Below are 17,147 nucleotides of genomic sequence, written 5' to 3' on the forward strand. Positions count from 1 at the left end.
CTCTCACTCGCGCCCCCAGTTGGGGACCTGACATGCAACCTTGTCATGTGCCCTGACTGGGAATCGAACCAGCGACACTTGGCTCGCAGGCCGCCGCTCAATCCACTGAGCCACAGCAGCCAGGCTGATAAACTCCTGATGTGAATTGCAGGACACTGTGATATCCACAACTCACAAGGTCACATGCGAATTTTACTGAAGCAGCAAGTTGGGGGCGTGGATTCCACGTCGGATAGTAGCGTGAAATGCAGTAAAAGTCTACGAAGAAGAGCTAATTAAGTCGCTGGAGGTTCCTTCAGACCCTGGCCCTTGTCAATTTCAGCCCACAAACCACAAGAGCAAAGCGAAGGTCCTTTTGATTGATCTAATTTAAAAGATTTCCGTTCACGTTTAGCTTCAAATTACCATTTTGCAGCGCATACGCTTGCTGCTAAGAAGAAAGTGGTGATTTTAAAAATTTAAACGGAGCGAGCAGGACCCAGCCTCTGTCTTTCAATTAAACTCAATTCTCAGCGCCCAGCGACCGCAGGCCTGAGGCAGCTTCGGCGGGAGAACTCGACGGCGCTAGGGCCGCGGGGAGCCGCAGACGCCGGCCCGTTCCGGCTTCCGGGTTTGCGCGCTGACGGCGACGGCGGTCACGTGAGCGCGCTGTCACGTGACTCCGTCTGTCGGCCTCGCGTGGAGGCGCAGCGGACGCGTGTGCATTGGGGGGCGAAGGTGGGCGGCGGGGCAGGATGGCGGCGCACCTGTCCTACGGCCGCGTGAACCTGAACGTGCTGCGCGAGGCGGTGCGTCGGGAGCTGCGCGAATTCCTGGACAAATGCGCGGGCAGCAAGGTGAGCGGCGGCGGTGGCGACAGCGCCCGCCAACCCGGCTTGGCCGCCGGAGCTCCCGGCGTGTGCGGTCGCTGGGGCCGGCGGGACCGGCGCGGCGGGGCGAGGCGCCTGCCGGTGACGCCCGCGGAGGCCGCGCGGCATCGCACTGCCCGTGGCAGCGGCATCAGCCACCGTGGTAGCCCGGCCCCTGGGACCCAGCTCCCGTCAGGGGTCCCTCGGGCGCAGAGGGGCGGGGCCCCGGGGTGGTGAGGACGTCGCCCACGGCAGCCGTCGTGCGTGTCGTCACAAACCCACGCTGGGAAGGCTGAAGCACCAGCGGCGTTCCGCCTGCCGCGCGCGCGGATTCCGAGCGGTGCCGTGGTTCCTTGAGGTTCTCGCGTGACCGTCCGAAACAAGACTCTTCCTCCCGGCAGACGGTGGCCCGCACCCAGCTCTCCCCTTGGAGTTTCCTAGTCCCCCGAATAACTGGCAGGACAGCCCTGGACAGAGAAGGGAAACTGAGGACACGCAGGAGTCAGTCTTAGAAAGAGGTCGAGTGGGTGCCCGCAGCCCCCGGGATGAGGGTCAAACAGGCCCGTCCCGGGTCAAGCTCAGGAAACGACGCTGAAACCCGAGGAAGGTCGCGAGTCGGCCGTGTCCGGAGCCTGGCTGCAGTATTGTGTCGCTTTGCAAAATATCACCGTCGGGAAACTGGGTGAGGTGCACAGGGGACCCCTCGGTGTTATTTCTTACAACAAAGCGTCATCTGCAAGTGTCTCAGTAAAAACGCCCGTTAGAAGAGAAGGAAATGGCCCTGGAACTGAGCGGGACAGATGCGCGCAGGGGCCCGGGGCAGCGGCCTGCAGGGTCGCTAAGCGCTGGGTTGCAGTTCGGACTTCGTTACGCTGTCCCTGGACACGCTACATATATTTTATGAGCCTGCTAGGATTTCTGTTTTTCTTTTTCATTTTCACCAATAACTTTATTGACTTGGATATTCTGAGTCGGTCGGCTCTCTCCTGGGAAGCATAACGTTGATTGTTCTCAATTACCGTCTCGATTTGATTGCTGTCGGCTTCTACGCTCTACACGACCTTGGAGAACCGTCCACTGAGAAATGTCCGGCACGAAACTTCGCGCACCATTTCTGACACGTTTGATCAGTCACAGCACCTTCTCCATACGCTGCATTTCAGTTGTTTCTACCTTTCTTTAAAAAAAAAATTTTTTTTTAAATTTATTTTTAGAGAAGGGGAAGGGAGAAAGAGAGAGAGAAACATCAATGGGTGGTTGCCTCTCACGCGCCCCCAACCGGGGACCTGGCCTGCAACCGAGTCATGTGCCCTGACTGGGGATCGAACCAGCGACCCTCTGGTTCACAGGCCAGCGCTCAATCCACTGAGCCACAGCAGCCAGGGTACTTAAAATTTCTTCTGTCAAAATAAGATTTGTAATACCTGCATTCGAGGTTTTAATTTTATGTAATTGGATTACATGATACTTCTATGTAAAATACTAGGTTGAACTGTTGCCACCGGCAGTTTCCAGATGGTTCGATGAAATCACAGATACACAGCAAACTGCAGTTCCTTCTTGCTGTCGAGCACAGGGGGGAAGTTGTAACGTTCCCTCACCAGCAGCAGCAACCCTCGCCCTCCGTAGACCGGCAGGATGTGACTGTGGTCAGAGCCGATTAAAATTTTGGTGAATTCAGAGTTCACAACGGATAGTCCTACTATGTATGACTGCTGTCTTGTCTTGCTGTTGTTGAAATTCCGGGTATTAACCGTAATAAGAGCGTGTTTCTCCCCTCTTACAGGCAATAGTTTGGGATGAGTACCTCACAGGACCGTTTGGCCTGATTGCACAGTATTCGCTACTGAAGGTAAGTGGGCCCTTTGGGTTTTACTCAGGGATTAATACTTCCGCACTTCAGCAGTAATAGTAGGATTTTCACATTTCCTCCAGAGTAATTGGCTTCTGAAGCTGTTTAGTCTTTATAAACACGGGTGCTCACTCGTGACTGACATTTTGTGTACAGTGGCCCTCTGGCCTGTGTTTCTCTGCCGATTCTAACCTTAGGGAAGTTCCTGGCATTGCATGATGCGACCGTTACCAGGCTTGGGTAGTGAAGGAGTACGTGCCTTTGATTGGGGGGGGGTGATGTCTGAGTCTGGATGTGATAGGTGAAGACGGCTTTCTTGTTACCCTTTTGTGTCTGCGTTTTCCTAGGAACATGAAGTGGAAAAAATGTTCACCCTTAAAGGAAGTCGTTTGCCGGCAGCCGATGTCAAGAATATTATTTTTTTTGTCAGACCCCGGCTAGAACTGATGGATATAATTGCCGACAATGTGCTCAGGTATTTCTCAGGGCTTATGTCTGGTCCGAAAGAGGCTGGTCCCGCAGGTGGCCTTCATGTACCCAGCTCCTCATGGCGGCCCCATTCTCTTGCCCATGCACTGGAAGGTGGTCTTTCAGGAAACCGGGACAGGTGGGCAAGGAGCGGGGATGAGGAACATGAAATTGTTCACACAGCTTGGGGGGCGGTCATCCTATGACCCTGTTCTTTTAGGACAGCAGAATATTTGGACCTGTATCAGTACAAGGGACCCTAGTTAAAAAGAAAAGAAAAGCTCTAATGATTGTTTTTCAATATCCTGAATATAGTGTGCTTGGCCCTCATAAGCGGACTAAGTAAGAGCTGATTAAAATTTAACGCAGCTTGCGTCTGTAGAGGAAGTGTCCCAGCCCAGTCCGCACTCTGTGCTGCATTGATTGATGTGGCCCCTAAGACCTTAAAAGCAAATGCGCTATTTGGGGAAGCTCGCCGTTAAGGACAGCGGAGGTGGGGGCCCAGAATGACCTTTCATTTTAATATAAGACTGTATTGCTGCATTGGTTTGGTTTAAAGAGCCATTTGTTTTCAGGAAGACACACATATCCTGTGTCAATAACCTGAGAGCTTTAATGCCCCATAAGTAGTTTAAGAGGAAGCTAGAAAATGCGTTACCAAGTCATTTATGGATCAATGCTGCCTCCGTGTCGGGAAGAAAAACAGAACGCCTGCAGCAGCATGGGTCTGAAGGCAATACTGGCATGTTTACGCGGCCAGCGTTCAGTTAGCGCCTGCTGTGTGCCGGGCACAGGAGCAGGCCCTGGGGGGGCAGAAGCAATGGAGGCCGGGGCTCGGAAGGGCCCCAAGCTGACGCGCGCTCCCTCTCACGCAGCGAAGACCGGCGCGGCCCGACCCGAGACTTCCACATCCTGTTCGTGCCGCGGCGCAGCCTGCTGTGCGAGCAGCGGCTCAAGGACCTGGGCGTCCTCGGCTCCTTCATCCACAGGGAGGAGTACAGCCTGGACCTCATTCCCTTCGACGGGGACCTCCTGTCCATGGAGTCGGAGGGCGCCTTCAAGGTGAGTGCGGCGGGTCTCTTCTGACAGCAGACTGGAACTGTGGCTAAACTTCTGGGGCTGACCATGGCACGGCTGGTGTTTTAACTCGCGTTTCCTTGGTTCCTGGGAAGCGGAGCTTTCTCATGGGTGTACTAACGTGTAAGATTTTCCTTTTTAGCAAACTGCAAAGTGCTTGTTCCTTTTCTTCGCCCATTTTTTCTTTTGAGGAATTCTTTATACTCATATATTCTGGATAATTATCATTGTGGGTTATAAAAGCTGCAAGTATCTCCTGCCAGTGTTTGGCTTGTCTTTTAACTTTAATTATGACCCCTTTTATCATGCAGACAGTTCCAATGATAAGGTAAATCTTTTAATGGTAGCTTTATTAAGCCGTAATTCACATAGCAACAATTCATCTTTGTTAAGTATGCAATTCAGCAGTTTTTAGTGTCCTCACAGAATTGTGCAGCTGTTAGCACCATCTAATTTTGGGACATTTTTAGCACCCTGAAAGGACCCTCTGCCATTAGCTGTCACTCCCTATCTCCCCGCCCCCAGCCACTGGCAACACTCGTCTGTTGCAGTCGGTATGGATCCGCTGGTTCTAGAGACTTCATATCGGTGAACCTTATAATACGTGGCCTTTGTGTCTGGCTTCCTTTCTAGCAGCATGTTTTCTTGGTTCATCTGTGTTACAGCATGTGTCAGTACTTCGTTGGTCTTCATCACCAGTAGTGTTCCATTATAATGATAGCCGGCATTTTGCTTATCATTTGTCTGTGATGGGCAGCGGGTGGCTTTTCGTCCGTAGTGCTGCCGTGAACAGCCATACAAGGGTCTGTGTCTGCGTGTCTTCAATTCTCTTAGATGCGCCTACGAGCGCGATCGCTGGGTTACGTGGTTAAAATCTGTATTTAACATCGTGAGGAGCTGCCAGACTGTTTTCCAGTGTCTGAGAGCCTTAACGTCCCATAAATAGTTTATGCAGCTACAGCTCATACCCTCCCACTTCTAAAAAAAAGATTTTTTAAATTTATGTTTAGAGAAAGGGGACAGAAGGGAGAAGGAGGCGTAGAGAAATATCAGTGTGAGAGACAGCCTCAATTGGCTGCCTCTCGCATGCCCCCAAACGGGGGCCTGGCCCGAAACCCCAAAGCCCCACTTGGGAATCGAACCCGTGACCCCCTCCATCTCCGGGACAACGCCCAACCAGCTGACTCACACCCGTCAGGCTGGAGACTAGAACTTTGAGGAACAGCTGGTGCCCTACAAGAAATTATTTGAGCCCTGGCTGGCGTGGCTCAGTGGGTTGAGTGCCGGCCTGTGAATCAAATCGCTGTTTCAATTCCCGGTCAGGGCACAGGCCTGGGTGGCAGGCCTGGTCCCCAGCTGGGGGCACGTGAGAGGCAACCGATCGATGTTTCTCTCGCACCTTGAGATTTCTCTCCCTCTCTCCCTTCCTTCCTCTCTCTCTCAAAGTAAATTAATAAAAATTTTTTTTAAATCTACGTATAAAACCTACAGACTTTGTAAAAACAAGTTTAAAAAATAACTTTGCATGGTCAAAAGATATGTGTATTTAAATGTTATTGGGTATTAGTTTTTGGCCCTCCCAGAATATTCTCATGGCTTGAAATACCACATGGAATTTTGCGTGAACCAAATAGAGTTGGGATATTAATACAAATAATTAGCCCACTGCCAATCATATTAGAGCAAAGTTAGAGTTAACTTTTATATCTTTAAAAAAAATAGAATTAAAAAATGTCTTGTTTGTAACATAACTTTTAAGTTAAAAAAATATGAATGCTCTTTTGCGATATGTTCCCTAATATATTTTTCTTGAATTTTTATCTTTCTCTGCTCCGGTCAGGAGTTTTAAGTAACTTTGACAGGAAGTATGTCTGTGGACATTTTTGCGTTTGGCCTGTCGTACTCAGTGAAACGGGAAGCCACACCGGACTTGGAAAGCCGTCCTCCTTCTCTTCCTGGTCCCTCGCCCGGCCCAGTCCCCTCCCTCCTGGCTCCGGCAACTAGGGACACATTATTGAGTGGGTGACGGTTCTCAAATATCCAGATACTATCTAATGAAAGCTGACATTTATTAAGCACTAAACATAGCACGGCGTTGATAAGCGTCCTTCTCATTTAGTCCCTGTGCTACGTGGAATATGCTGCCTTCCACAGAGGAGTACCGTGAGGCACAGAGAGGTTACCGGGCCGGCCTGGGGACCAGCTGGGAAGTGGCAGCGGCGGGGCGGGGTCAGATCAGGGCCCCTGAGCCCGGAACCACACTCTCCAGGGCCCAGACTGGTCACTTCCCTCTCTCCCGGTTCTGTGTATCTTTTTAGCCTGTTTTACAATGCAAAAGCAAAAGTATATACTTTTTACACTTTGTAAAATACGCTTTGTATATTTTACAAAGGAAAATATAGTTCCTAAAGCTAAGATCATACTTTAAAGATTGTTCAGCCACCCCTCTTCATTTCTCACGATGTAATGGCTGTCAGTACATACGCAAACCTGCCTCGCGTCTGTAAAAACTGCAGAGTATCCTTTGGTGTGGTCATCTGGGACTTGGGGGCCAAAGAATGCACACACTTGTGCATATGAGCATGGGGCCCCCAAACCGTCCTACCAAAGTTTCCTCGCGCCGCAGCGAATGGGAGACCCCGTTAAGTCTTTATTCATCAGTGATTTATTCAGGGCGGATGGACTGAGAGCTGGCGTGCCTTGGGGACACGTTTCTCCCAGAAGGCTCTGCCCCAGGAGAGGTGCCTCCATGGCCGTACCCGATAGCTGAGCTGTTGGCCTCGTGGCGTAACGTGCCAAACGGCAGCTTTTTAAAAGGCACTTGGGTCCCCTCTCCTGCTTCCCTGCCTAAGTGGACACGGCCTTATCTGGTGCCAGACGGGTGGCACCCCACTGACCGCGGCCTGATAGTAACTGGCCCTCCTCCCTCCCCACAGGAGTGCTACCTGGACAGCGACCAGACCAGCCTCTACCACGCAGCCAAGGGGCTGATGACCCTGCAGGCTCTGTACGGGACGATCCCCCAGATCTTTGGGAAAGGAGAGTGCGCGCGGGTGAGCAGTACCGTGTCTCTGGGGTGAAGGAAGGGGCCCCCTAGCACCCACCAAGGCGGGAGGGGTGGGAAGCCATTTACAAACAAAAGCCATCAATCCTTGTTATCTGGGAATCGCCTACGTGCTAAAGCATCCTCATAACCCCAAACCGACAGGCAGCGTCTGTGGACATGCCCAGAGCAGCGACGGGTGGGCGGGCGCGGCGTGCGTGCCGGCCGCTGAGGTCAGGCAAAGCGACGCCCTGCCCCCGCCCGGCTCCTGTGCAAACACTGTCCGTCCTGCCACTGAATGGGGCCGTGCACAGCCTAACGCCGCTTTTGGTTTTGCATTTTGGTGCTTTGTGCTGGTGACTTTGCTGTCACGACAGCCCCCAAGCGCAGTGCAGAGGTGCTGTCTGGTGGCCCCGAGTGTTAGGCTGGCCCGAGCTCCGTGTTAGGGGATCAGCAACAGCCATTCAGCAAAGCCGTCCTTAAGCAGAAACACTAGACGAGGCTACGTTTTGACCAGTTGACAAAAATGTTCTGACCAGAAGCTCCCAGAAACCACCCCGTGCTCGGGATTCATGTCCATGGTGCCTTTATAGGACAGAGCTACCAGGAACCACAGAGACAGGCGGCACTAGATGGGCAGACGCGGCAGCGTAAGCGCCGGACGGGTGGCCAGCAGGACATGCTCTTCTGTGGCTGCTCAGTTCTCCCCCTCGCCCACCCATGGGTGTTCTCCTCTTCTACTTTTTTGATTGCCTTTCTGGTTTTAGCTGAATTTTAAAACCTGCTGATTCCCAGGAGAGTCCCACCTGATCCCATGTTTCGTTTCCAGCAAGTGGCCAACATGATGGTCAGGATGAAGAGGGAGTTTGCAGGAGGCCAGAGTTCCGTATTTCCTGTGTTTGATAACCTCCTGTTGCTCGATCGGAACGTGGATCTGTTAACACCCCTCGCCACTCAGCTTACGTACGAAGGACTCATTGATGAAATCTACGGCATTCAGAACAGTGAGTAAAGCGCCATCTGTTCTTACTAATAGGTCATCGGATAAAAATATCCCGGAGGTCATTCTTTTTTAAGGTGCTTTCTTTGCATATAAATCAGAGAATATTTGAAAGTATAAAAATACTGCTTTTGGCTTTTAGACACCAGAGGTAAACAGCGTCCGAGCCACCCGCTGGTCACATGAGGGCCGGCAGGGAGGGTAGTGGGAGGACGGGGCTTGTCCCCTGTGAGCAGAGGCCCAGGGTTGGATGCACATGGCCCTGCAGTGTGGAGAGGACCGGGCCTCCTGGTCGGCAGTCGTGCGGGAAAGCTGTGGGGAGGTGGCCTTGGGGTGCTGGGTCTGGGAAGTGGGTGCTGGCGGGGGCAGGCAGCACAGTCAGAGCAGGGAGTGGAGGTGACCAGCCGGCTCAAACCGAGACCAGGCAGAGGCAAGAGCGGAGGGTCGGGGACCTCACTGGAGGACAGGAGGTCAGCACAGGTTTAGGCTCGACAGATCATTAGGTCAGAGGCCACAGCGTGTGTGGTTTGCTTTTGGCCCACGTGGTATTCGTTTGTTTCTGTCAGCATTTAACATTGGAGAAAATGTTAATAGTAACCCTGATTTGTGTATTTATGATGAGAGTACTCTGCTCGTGGGCAGGGTAGAAACCTCAGCGCCATCCACGCTTTTCCATGAAGGCGGCGCACGTCTCTGCGGAGGGGCAAACGCTGCCCTGTGCTGGGTGGGGCACCTGAGCCGTTCTCCCAGGAAATGCACACGGGTGCCCGCTCCCTCCCACGTGGCCCAGGTTATGTGAAGTTACCTCCAGAGAAGTTTGCGCCCAAGAAACAGGGCGACGGTGGGAAGGAGCTCCCCACGGAAGCCAAGAAGCTTCAGCTGAATTCCGCAGAGGAGCTATACGCCGAGATCCGGGACAAGAACTTCAACGCGGTGGGCTCCGTGCTGAGCAAGAAAGCCAAGGTGATCTCGGCCGCGTTTGAGGTGAGGCAGCTGGGCTGTCGCCCTGGCCCCCTTGTCGCAGGCTCGGCCGCCCACGACCAGGAGGGGGATGGGCCGGGCACATGCACAGCCTCAGCGCAGGCGCCTTCACGTCCTCGGCAACAGCCCCCTCGCCGTGGGAGAGCCCCAGGTTTCTCCTCAGCTCTCCCAGGCCCATGAAAACAGTATTTTAGATTTTTCTCCCTCTTTTTGGGGGGGGGGGGCCAGGACAGTGTTTACAGTTGACAAGCTTTTGTCAGAAACATTTGTTTTCCCTTCTTTTTCTTTACTTCCTTCCTTAAGAGGGAGCAGCTGTGCTGTAGATGAAAGAGCCCCTGTGGCAGCACTCGCGGTCTGGGGTGACACTCCCAGTGTGGCTGGCACGCCGTGGCGGGGGGCCCTGCCGACCCGCGGGCGACAATGAGCGTGAACCCCAGCTTTGCAGTTGGCGGCTTCATTATCGCCCCCGCGCCGCCCCCGCCGCCGCCCGGCCCTGCTCAGTCCGATTTTAAAACGTGGGGAAGCAGGGAGGTGACAGACGGAACACTTAGGCTTTGCAGACGCACATTTGGGGAATTGCTGAAAGCTAATTTTCCCCTTTCTTCTTTCTTGGGAATTATATTCATTAATTGGTTTTCATATTTCTGAAGTGAAGTGATTCTTTGGGGTTTAAATGCTTCAATTTTGGGAAAAAACATTTTCTCATCACTAAGCGAGGTTCACTTTGTTCACAGACAGTATTCTAGTTGGAGGTTGAGTAGGGAGCGCTCTGGTGTTTATGTTCCCCTCTTAACATGTCTTCTGTTTAGTGTTTTCCTCTGAAATGTTTGCGTTTTACCCACTACTGTCCCCCACAAATACTCAGATGCCCCCCAAAACTGTCCACAGCACGCCCAGTGCCTTGGAAGAGAAAACCAGACATTTGCTCTCTGCGGGAGCACTAAGGCCGTTAGCAGGCACCGTGAGCTGACCTTCTCTGCCCTCCTGTGTGCCGTGGGAGCTGGGCGTGGCCCGATTTATTCGTATCCGTTCTTCCTGCCACGTTAAAATAAACTAAACGTCCTCTGAGCAGTGGGAAGAACAGAGCTCGTAAAGTGAGTACCCTCCCTTCTCGGTGGTCTCCCCGCTTCAGGAAAGGCACAACGCAAAGACGGTGGGGGAGATCAAGCAGTTCGTGTCCCAGCTGCCCCACATGCAGGCGGCCAGGGGCTCGCTGGCCAACCACACCTCCATCGCCGAGCTGATCAAGGACGTCACGAGTGAGTACCCGCTGGGTCGTGAGGCTCCGCTGGCCGTTGGCGCCGCTGGGATTCTCAACGTTAATTCCGTGCGCGTAGGTGCATAGTGAGCAGCTGCCATTGGTGCTTCAGACGTTTCTTCTTATTAAAAGCGTGTGATCTTATGATAAAGTGCTTGGAATACCAATAAGAGAAAAAGAGTTCGTCCCTAAGTTTGCCACCGTAATATGAGGTGGTTAATTTTTTTCGTCTAGCATTTTTTCCTTATTGTTAAGGATCATTTCATTAGAGCCGTGTGACGTTTCTCCTTTTTGCTTGAACTTTTGCATAATTGGTATATAGCAGACGGGGTTTTGAAAGAGCTTGGGCGGTGTATATTAAACCAGCGACGTGGTTATTTCTCAGAACGCAGACCGCTGAGAAGCTGCCCAGGAGCTGGGTCGGCGGCCCGTGCTGTGAAGTCCACTCCGAACCTTGGATACAGCACGGGGCTGGGGGGTCGGTTCTTCCCTTGTTAGGAGAAATCCATTGAAACTGGGTTGAATCAGATGATGAAATGCTCTGGGGAAATTAGCTTTCCCTGACACCGAGGAACCATTCTTGAGGTCCGTGTTTGCCTTTATGGGTAGCGCAGGGGCACGAGGGCCGACTGTATCTAGCTGTAACTTAGGGGTGTAGGGCTGTAGGGGCTCCATCCTTTTCGAAGATTCTCATCCGGTGACGATTTCAGTCCTTTGCTTTCTTGCTTTTTGGCTTGTCTTGTTCCTCTGATTGTGCTCTGTTCTTCAAAGTACACTGCTCAAATAAATGGACATTTATTTAATTTCTAACTTGCAAATTTCCTAATTACATTTCAGCCTCTGAAGACTTCTTTGATAAGCTGACGGTGGAGCAGGAGTTCATGTCTGGAATAGACACCGACAAGGTACCTGAATAATGAAACTGTCAGACAAATAACGGGTACTTACCAAACACAAGATTACAGCTAGAAAAGCACTGGTTTTCACTCCAGTATCTTACTTACATATTTTTAAGACCAAATGTGAAATGTGAAAATGCACATTTTATCAAGTAACAGATATCTAACATCCCTCGGTGGAGGGCACTTTCTGCAGTACACAGAGAGGCGAGACCTAGCCCCTGTAAGGGACCAATCAAAATCCTTGCTTTCAGAGAGGATTGGTCATAGAATTTCTTTACATCGTCACATCTATTAATAAATTTAAAATTATTTAGTTTATGAAAATTTGCATCGTCTAGAAATAGCCCTGTTACTGACAGATGGCTGCCTTACTGGGGTAGACTAGGCCCCACCCGCCTCTCGGGAAGTTGTCCATAGAGACCGGTGAGTCCCGCTGGGCACCCAGGCTGCCGAGCGCGTCCTCACCGGCCCAGTGCTTCTGGTGACTGGGGGTGGGTGGCTGGGGCTGGAGGGGCTTAGGGACTATGAGAAAATGAGCCGTCCTCCCACACATGTCCTTTAGTTGATTCTGAAAAACAATAGCAGATCCCAAGTCTTAGGTCCCCAAACCAGGCGGTGGTGTACGTCTGTCTGTCCTTTGCTTCCAGGTCAACAGTTACATTGAGGACTGTATCGCCCAAAAGCACCCTCTAATCAAGGTGTTGAGGCTAATTTGCCTCCAATCTGTGTGCAATAGTGGACTCAAGCAAAAAGTTTTGGATTATTACAAAAGAGAAATTCTCCAGGTCAGTATGTTCTTAAATTACTAATTTGCCAAGGGAGAAAACAAGTTCTTAAAGAAGGGCTTCCCGCATCTGCTGTTTGGAATATTGTTTCCACTGTCGTAAATGTTCTAAGGCCCGGAGGCGCCACCCTCGGCAGCCACTGTTGACAGTGTGTATAGAACGACAGCACCTGAAGTCTGTGCAGCATTTTCTCTGTGCCGGGCACTGTGGGAAGAGCCCTCCAGGCGCTCATTTGCACACTCCCCACAGCAGCTCTGTGAGTCACCCCACTCTGTGGGTGATAAACTGAGGCACAGAGCGGTTACATAACTTCCCTGAGGTCACTGAGCTGGTGACCAGCTCTGACACCCAGGCAAACGGGTCTCGCGCCCACGTGCTTAACCAGACCGCATGCAAAGGAGGACGGGACTCTTTGCAAGTTTCTGATAATTCTTTAGCAGACTGAAGTCAAGCCTGCGTCACTTGCACTTTGTAATAAGGGAAGCCCACTGTTTTTCACTTTTAAACACCCACCCCACCTCCCCCTCGTTTGCAGATGTCTCAGGCAGTGTTTATTTGCTGTTACCAGTCACAGTTTGATTTTTTTTTTCTTTTGTCCTTTTAAAAATTAAAAATAACACATGCATCCTTGTCACGCAGTGCAGTAGTACAGGGAGCACACGTGACTGTCCTGGCACCCCACTGCCTCCCCAGCCCCCACCCCAGAGAGGACCAGCATCAGCATGTGGCTTGTCTGCTTCCAGACGCCTTCTTTCGTTCATGTGCAAGGACATTTACATGCCCAGTCCCGGGCGAGACTGGCTGGATCCAGGTCCCAGCTCTGTTGTTAGGAGCTGTGTGATCTTGGGCAACTTCCTGACCCTCCTCTGTAAGACAGAGATAATGATAATACCCGCCTCGCGGGGCTATCATAGGGAAGCCCGAGTTCATGTGTGTGAAGCTCTTAGAACAGAATAGTGCCCCCCACATTCAAAATATGTAACTGCTGGCTATTAGTATTTACTCATAATTTTTAACCAATAAAATTCTACTATATACTTAATACTTTATTATTATATTTTTGTCCTTAAGGATATATCCGGGATACTTTTAAATTGAATTTTTTGGGATGACATTGGTTAATAAAATTATGGAGGTTTCAGGGGCACAATCCTATAACACGTCATCTGTGTATTGTTTTGAATGTTCAACACCCCAAGTCAGGTCTCCTTCCATCACCGTTTATGCCCCCTTTACCCTCTCCTACCTCCCCCACTCCCTACAAGGCCTTCCTTATCAGGGTGTGTAGATCTGCCTCATTATCTCTTTATAGCCGACTATGTCCCATATGAATACATGCCGCACAGCTGACCCTTGAGCAGCACAGGTGTTGAAAATTCACATATGATTTTGGCCTCCCCCAAAAACTTGGCTACCGATAGCCCACGTTGACTGGAAGCCTTACTGATAACAGAGTTAGCATGCTTTGTGTGTTCTATGTATTATGTACTGTATTCTCACGACAAACTAACCTAGAGAAAGGAACATGTTGAAACCAGAAGGAGGAGAAAAGGCAGCACTGTATGTATTTAGTGGAAACGGTGCTGTGTGAGCGGACCTGTGAAGTCCAGAGCTGTGCCGGTGAAGCGTCACCTCTCGCTGATCTGATGCTCTCTGAGGTTGGGCCCATAAGTTTTTATTCTGAGCCTTTTAAATCCCTCTCTGAACTGATGAGCTGGGTTCGTTGTGATGGACAAGCAGGTTCCGGGTGGGTTTCACCCCATCCTTGCCTGCGCCCGCAGACAGTCGTTAGCGGGGACCTGCGGGACGCGCCTCGGGGCACAAACAAGCCCACCGAGCGGGCGTGCTCCTGTGTGGAAGGCGCAGGGGCCCCTCTCCTGACCCGACGTCGGGCCGCACGGCTTCCCTTGCAGACGTACGGCTACGAGCACATCCTGACCTTGCACAGCCTGGAGAAGGCCGGCCTGCTGAGGCCGCAGGCGGGGGGCCGGAACAGCTACCCCACCATCCGGAAAACGCTGCGCCTCTGGATGGACGATGTCAACGAGCAAGTAAGGCACCCCCTCGCGCCCCCTCAGTCGGGTGCTGGTTAGCAGTCAGGTGACAGCATACGCTGCCCGACCCACGTGTCCTCCTCGCTCTCTCGTTGCAGCGTCCTAGTGTCTGTGGGAAGCGCTGCGCTTGGGTGTGACGTCCGTGGGAACCCCAGCGGGAGCGGGGCCGGGGTGCCCTCACACTGGGCAGCGTGCGGCAGTTTCATAAAGACGGGGCGCGGCCTGTGGGCAGGGAGGGGGGGCCGCTGCAGGCCTGGGCAGGAGAGCTGCAGGAGCAGCTGTCCGACAAGGCGAGGGCTGCGGGGCCTCTGGCCAAGGGACCCAGCCAGCCTGCGACGGGGTCGCAGGGGACGCCAGGGCGAGGACACCCTGACCTCACTGCTGCCCTCCCGTCTGTTTTTATTGGGCTCCCCCCAGTGGCCAAACCCAAGCAGAGGACGAGAGGCACGCTGGTCTAGAGCCTGCAGGTCGGCCCCCGGGCTCCTGTGCCAAGGAGAAGGGCAGGGGGACCTGGAAGGTACAGCACACGCTGAAGTCAGGTCGTGTGACAGTAAGGCCAGCAGGGGAAGGCCAGGCTCCTCCCACAGAGGCGGCTGTTGCTAACCCGAGCCCATTTTTACCCTCCAAGAAGTTTCTTGCCAAAAAAGTGACACATTTTCATCTTCAGTATCCAGAGGTGCTCTGCATGGCTTTTCAAGACGCGAGTCAAAAGCGAACCTCCGGCTGCTAAGATGCGGGGGGGGTTATTTGTGGTTTGGCCTTCGAAGACTAATCAAATCATTGGGGGCTGCCCGAGAGGCCATAGGGGGTGGCTCTGAGTCTAAACCTGCGGCCTCTTCCCTTTAACCCCCGACAGAGCCCCACGGACATCTCGTACGTGTACAGCGGCTACGCCCCTCTCAGTGTGCGGCTGGCCCAGCTGCTGGCCCGGCCTGGCTGGCGCAGCATCGAGGAGGTCCTCCGCATCCTCCCGGGACCCCACTTTGAGGAGCGGCAGCCGTTGCCCACGGGGCTGCAGAAGAAACGTAAGCCTGCGGCCGCGACCTCCACATCACAGTGCGCTGTTGTGCAGTCCTCGCGTGCTGCGCAGTTGCTTTGTAAAGGACAGTTGTCACGTCCTTGGGAGTCAGAGTCCAGTATAGCCCTTCGGTTCGTTGCGAATGTATGTTGTAAGCACGGGCACCCATCGAGCCCTCAGGGGTGGCAGCTCTCAGCTTTGGAGCGGAGGGCCTCGGTAGTTAGGAAAAACACGGGAGCAAAATAGCGAGCCTGAGTTTCACGTGAACTGTCGCACCAAGACGCGTTTGTTTATTCTCTTAAGAATGATGCAGTTTTTTAACAGGTGGGAAGAGAAGCTAATAAACACTCTTAATTCTGAAATGTTTCCATTGTAGGCCAAGCGGGAGAAAACCGAGTCACGCTGGTCTTTTTCCTCGGGGGCGTGACCTTCGCGGAAATCGCTGCCCTGCGCTTCCTCTCCCAGCTGGAGGATGGGGGCACTGAGTATGTCATCGCCACCACTAAGCTGATGAACGGGACCACCTGGATAGAGTCCCTGATGGAAAAGCCTCTGTAGGGCGCTCAGGGCGGACGGGCCTGCGGACTCAGGGCACAGCGCCCTGTGCGGAAGTTGCCGGAGGGAGCGCAGCCCACAGAGCGACAGCACCGGCGCGCGGGGTCTGCTCTGGGGCCGCCGCTTCAGTCCCGCTTCTCTTTGGTGTCCCTAATCTCTTGAAGAAAACAGAGCAGAAGAGAACAGCCTGGGTAAAAAAGTACCAGTTTCTTATGTTCTAAGCTCGGGCTCTTTGGTAGAGACTTCCGGAAGTATATGCGGATGGCGGGGCTGGATAACTTAATCCAGCCACACAAACAGGGCCAGTTCATCAAAGAAGAAAGCAGGGTCCAAGCAGGTAAAAATGAAAATAAAAGAAGTCCAATCCCTGGTGAGTGGAGCCAGGTTTCCTGAAGTCACGTGCCGAGGCCGTGGTTAGGCGTTGGGGCTGCAGTGTGAGCACCGGGGGTGCAGAGGGGCGCTTTCCTCTCCTGCCAGGCGCGGCCCGTTCTGTGCAGTACCACTGGTCTCTGTCTTACCCGACCCTGAAGGCACATTTTGATTCCTTGTGCTTTTGATTTGTTTGATGCTATAAAGCAAGAGGTCTGGGGGAGCTTCCTTCCCCAGAACTGATCTGTCTGGCCAGCTGTAGCTGGGTGGCTCCCGCCCTGACCGGGGGCTTTGTACGTGGGGAGAGATAATGCTTGGGGAGCGGCTTCCTGGGAATTGAACCATTCAAGGACACCTTCTTGGTGCTCATGTGATTGGCTCCAAGACACTTCAATGGCAGATGCCTCCACTGCGGTTCCAGTGTCCTTCCCACCCACCGTGGGCCCAACGTCCGCTGGCCCCACCGTGGGCCGTGGCGCCCTTGCTGCTTCAGCATCCTGCAGCTCCGTCTCCCCGGTAACCACCACATGGACGTCTGAGCTGTCTGCGGCCACTCCCACTCAGCCTCTGCCTGCTTTGCTTGAAAACACCCAATTCCATTTCAGTCCCTGGTCTGGTGACCTTGGTCTTCTCTGACGCAGCTTGTGGATGAACTTGGAGCCCAGCGGCCCCAGCGGCCGCTCTCTCTGCAGGGACTGCTGGGCCATGGGGGAGAGGGATGGAGTGTAGGTGCTTCATCCCAGCGTCTGGAGGGGTTAAGGCCAAATTGATGGTTTCACAGCCCAAGTCTCGAGCAAAATCAGCGGGTCACCCTCTGCTGGGGGACCAAGGTCAGCGTCTCTCCCCAGGTGAGGCTTTTCTTGTTAATTAGTAACCGTACATGTGTTTCCTCATTTTTTTCATTAGTGGAAATCTGTTAGGCACATTGCACGTTATG

The 17,147-nt window shown here is 52.8% G+C and overlaps 1 protein-coding gene across 1 annotated transcript; it reads left to right on the forward strand.

Moving 5' to 3' along the window:
• Positions 1-643: 643 nt before the first annotated feature.
• On the forward strand, positions 644-16,215 carry VPS33A (VPS33A core subunit of CORVET and HOPS complexes). Its single transcript, XM_090290961.1, has 13 exons — positions 644-836; positions 2,635-2,700; positions 3,048-3,175; positions 4,044-4,230; positions 7,182-7,298; positions 8,118-8,292; positions 9,079-9,272; positions 10,402-10,528; positions 11,365-11,432; positions 12,077-12,214; positions 14,128-14,265; positions 15,125-15,293; positions 15,663-16,215. Exons 1-13 carry the CDS (start codon positions 735-737, stop codon positions 15,842-15,844), a joined length of 1,791 nt encoding a protein of 596 aa, XP_090147087.1. The 5' UTR covers positions 644-734; the 3' UTR covers positions 15,845-16,215.
• Positions 16,216-17,147: the final 932 nt, after the last annotated feature.

This window comes from Furipterus horrens, unplaced genomic scaffold (genome assembly GCF_987537825.1).
Source record: "Furipterus horrens unplaced genomic scaffold, mFurHor1.1.pri manual_scaffold_11, whole genome shotgun sequence".
Lineage (NCBI taxonomy): Eukaryota > Metazoa > Chordata > Mammalia > Chiroptera > Furipteridae > Furipterus > Furipterus horrens.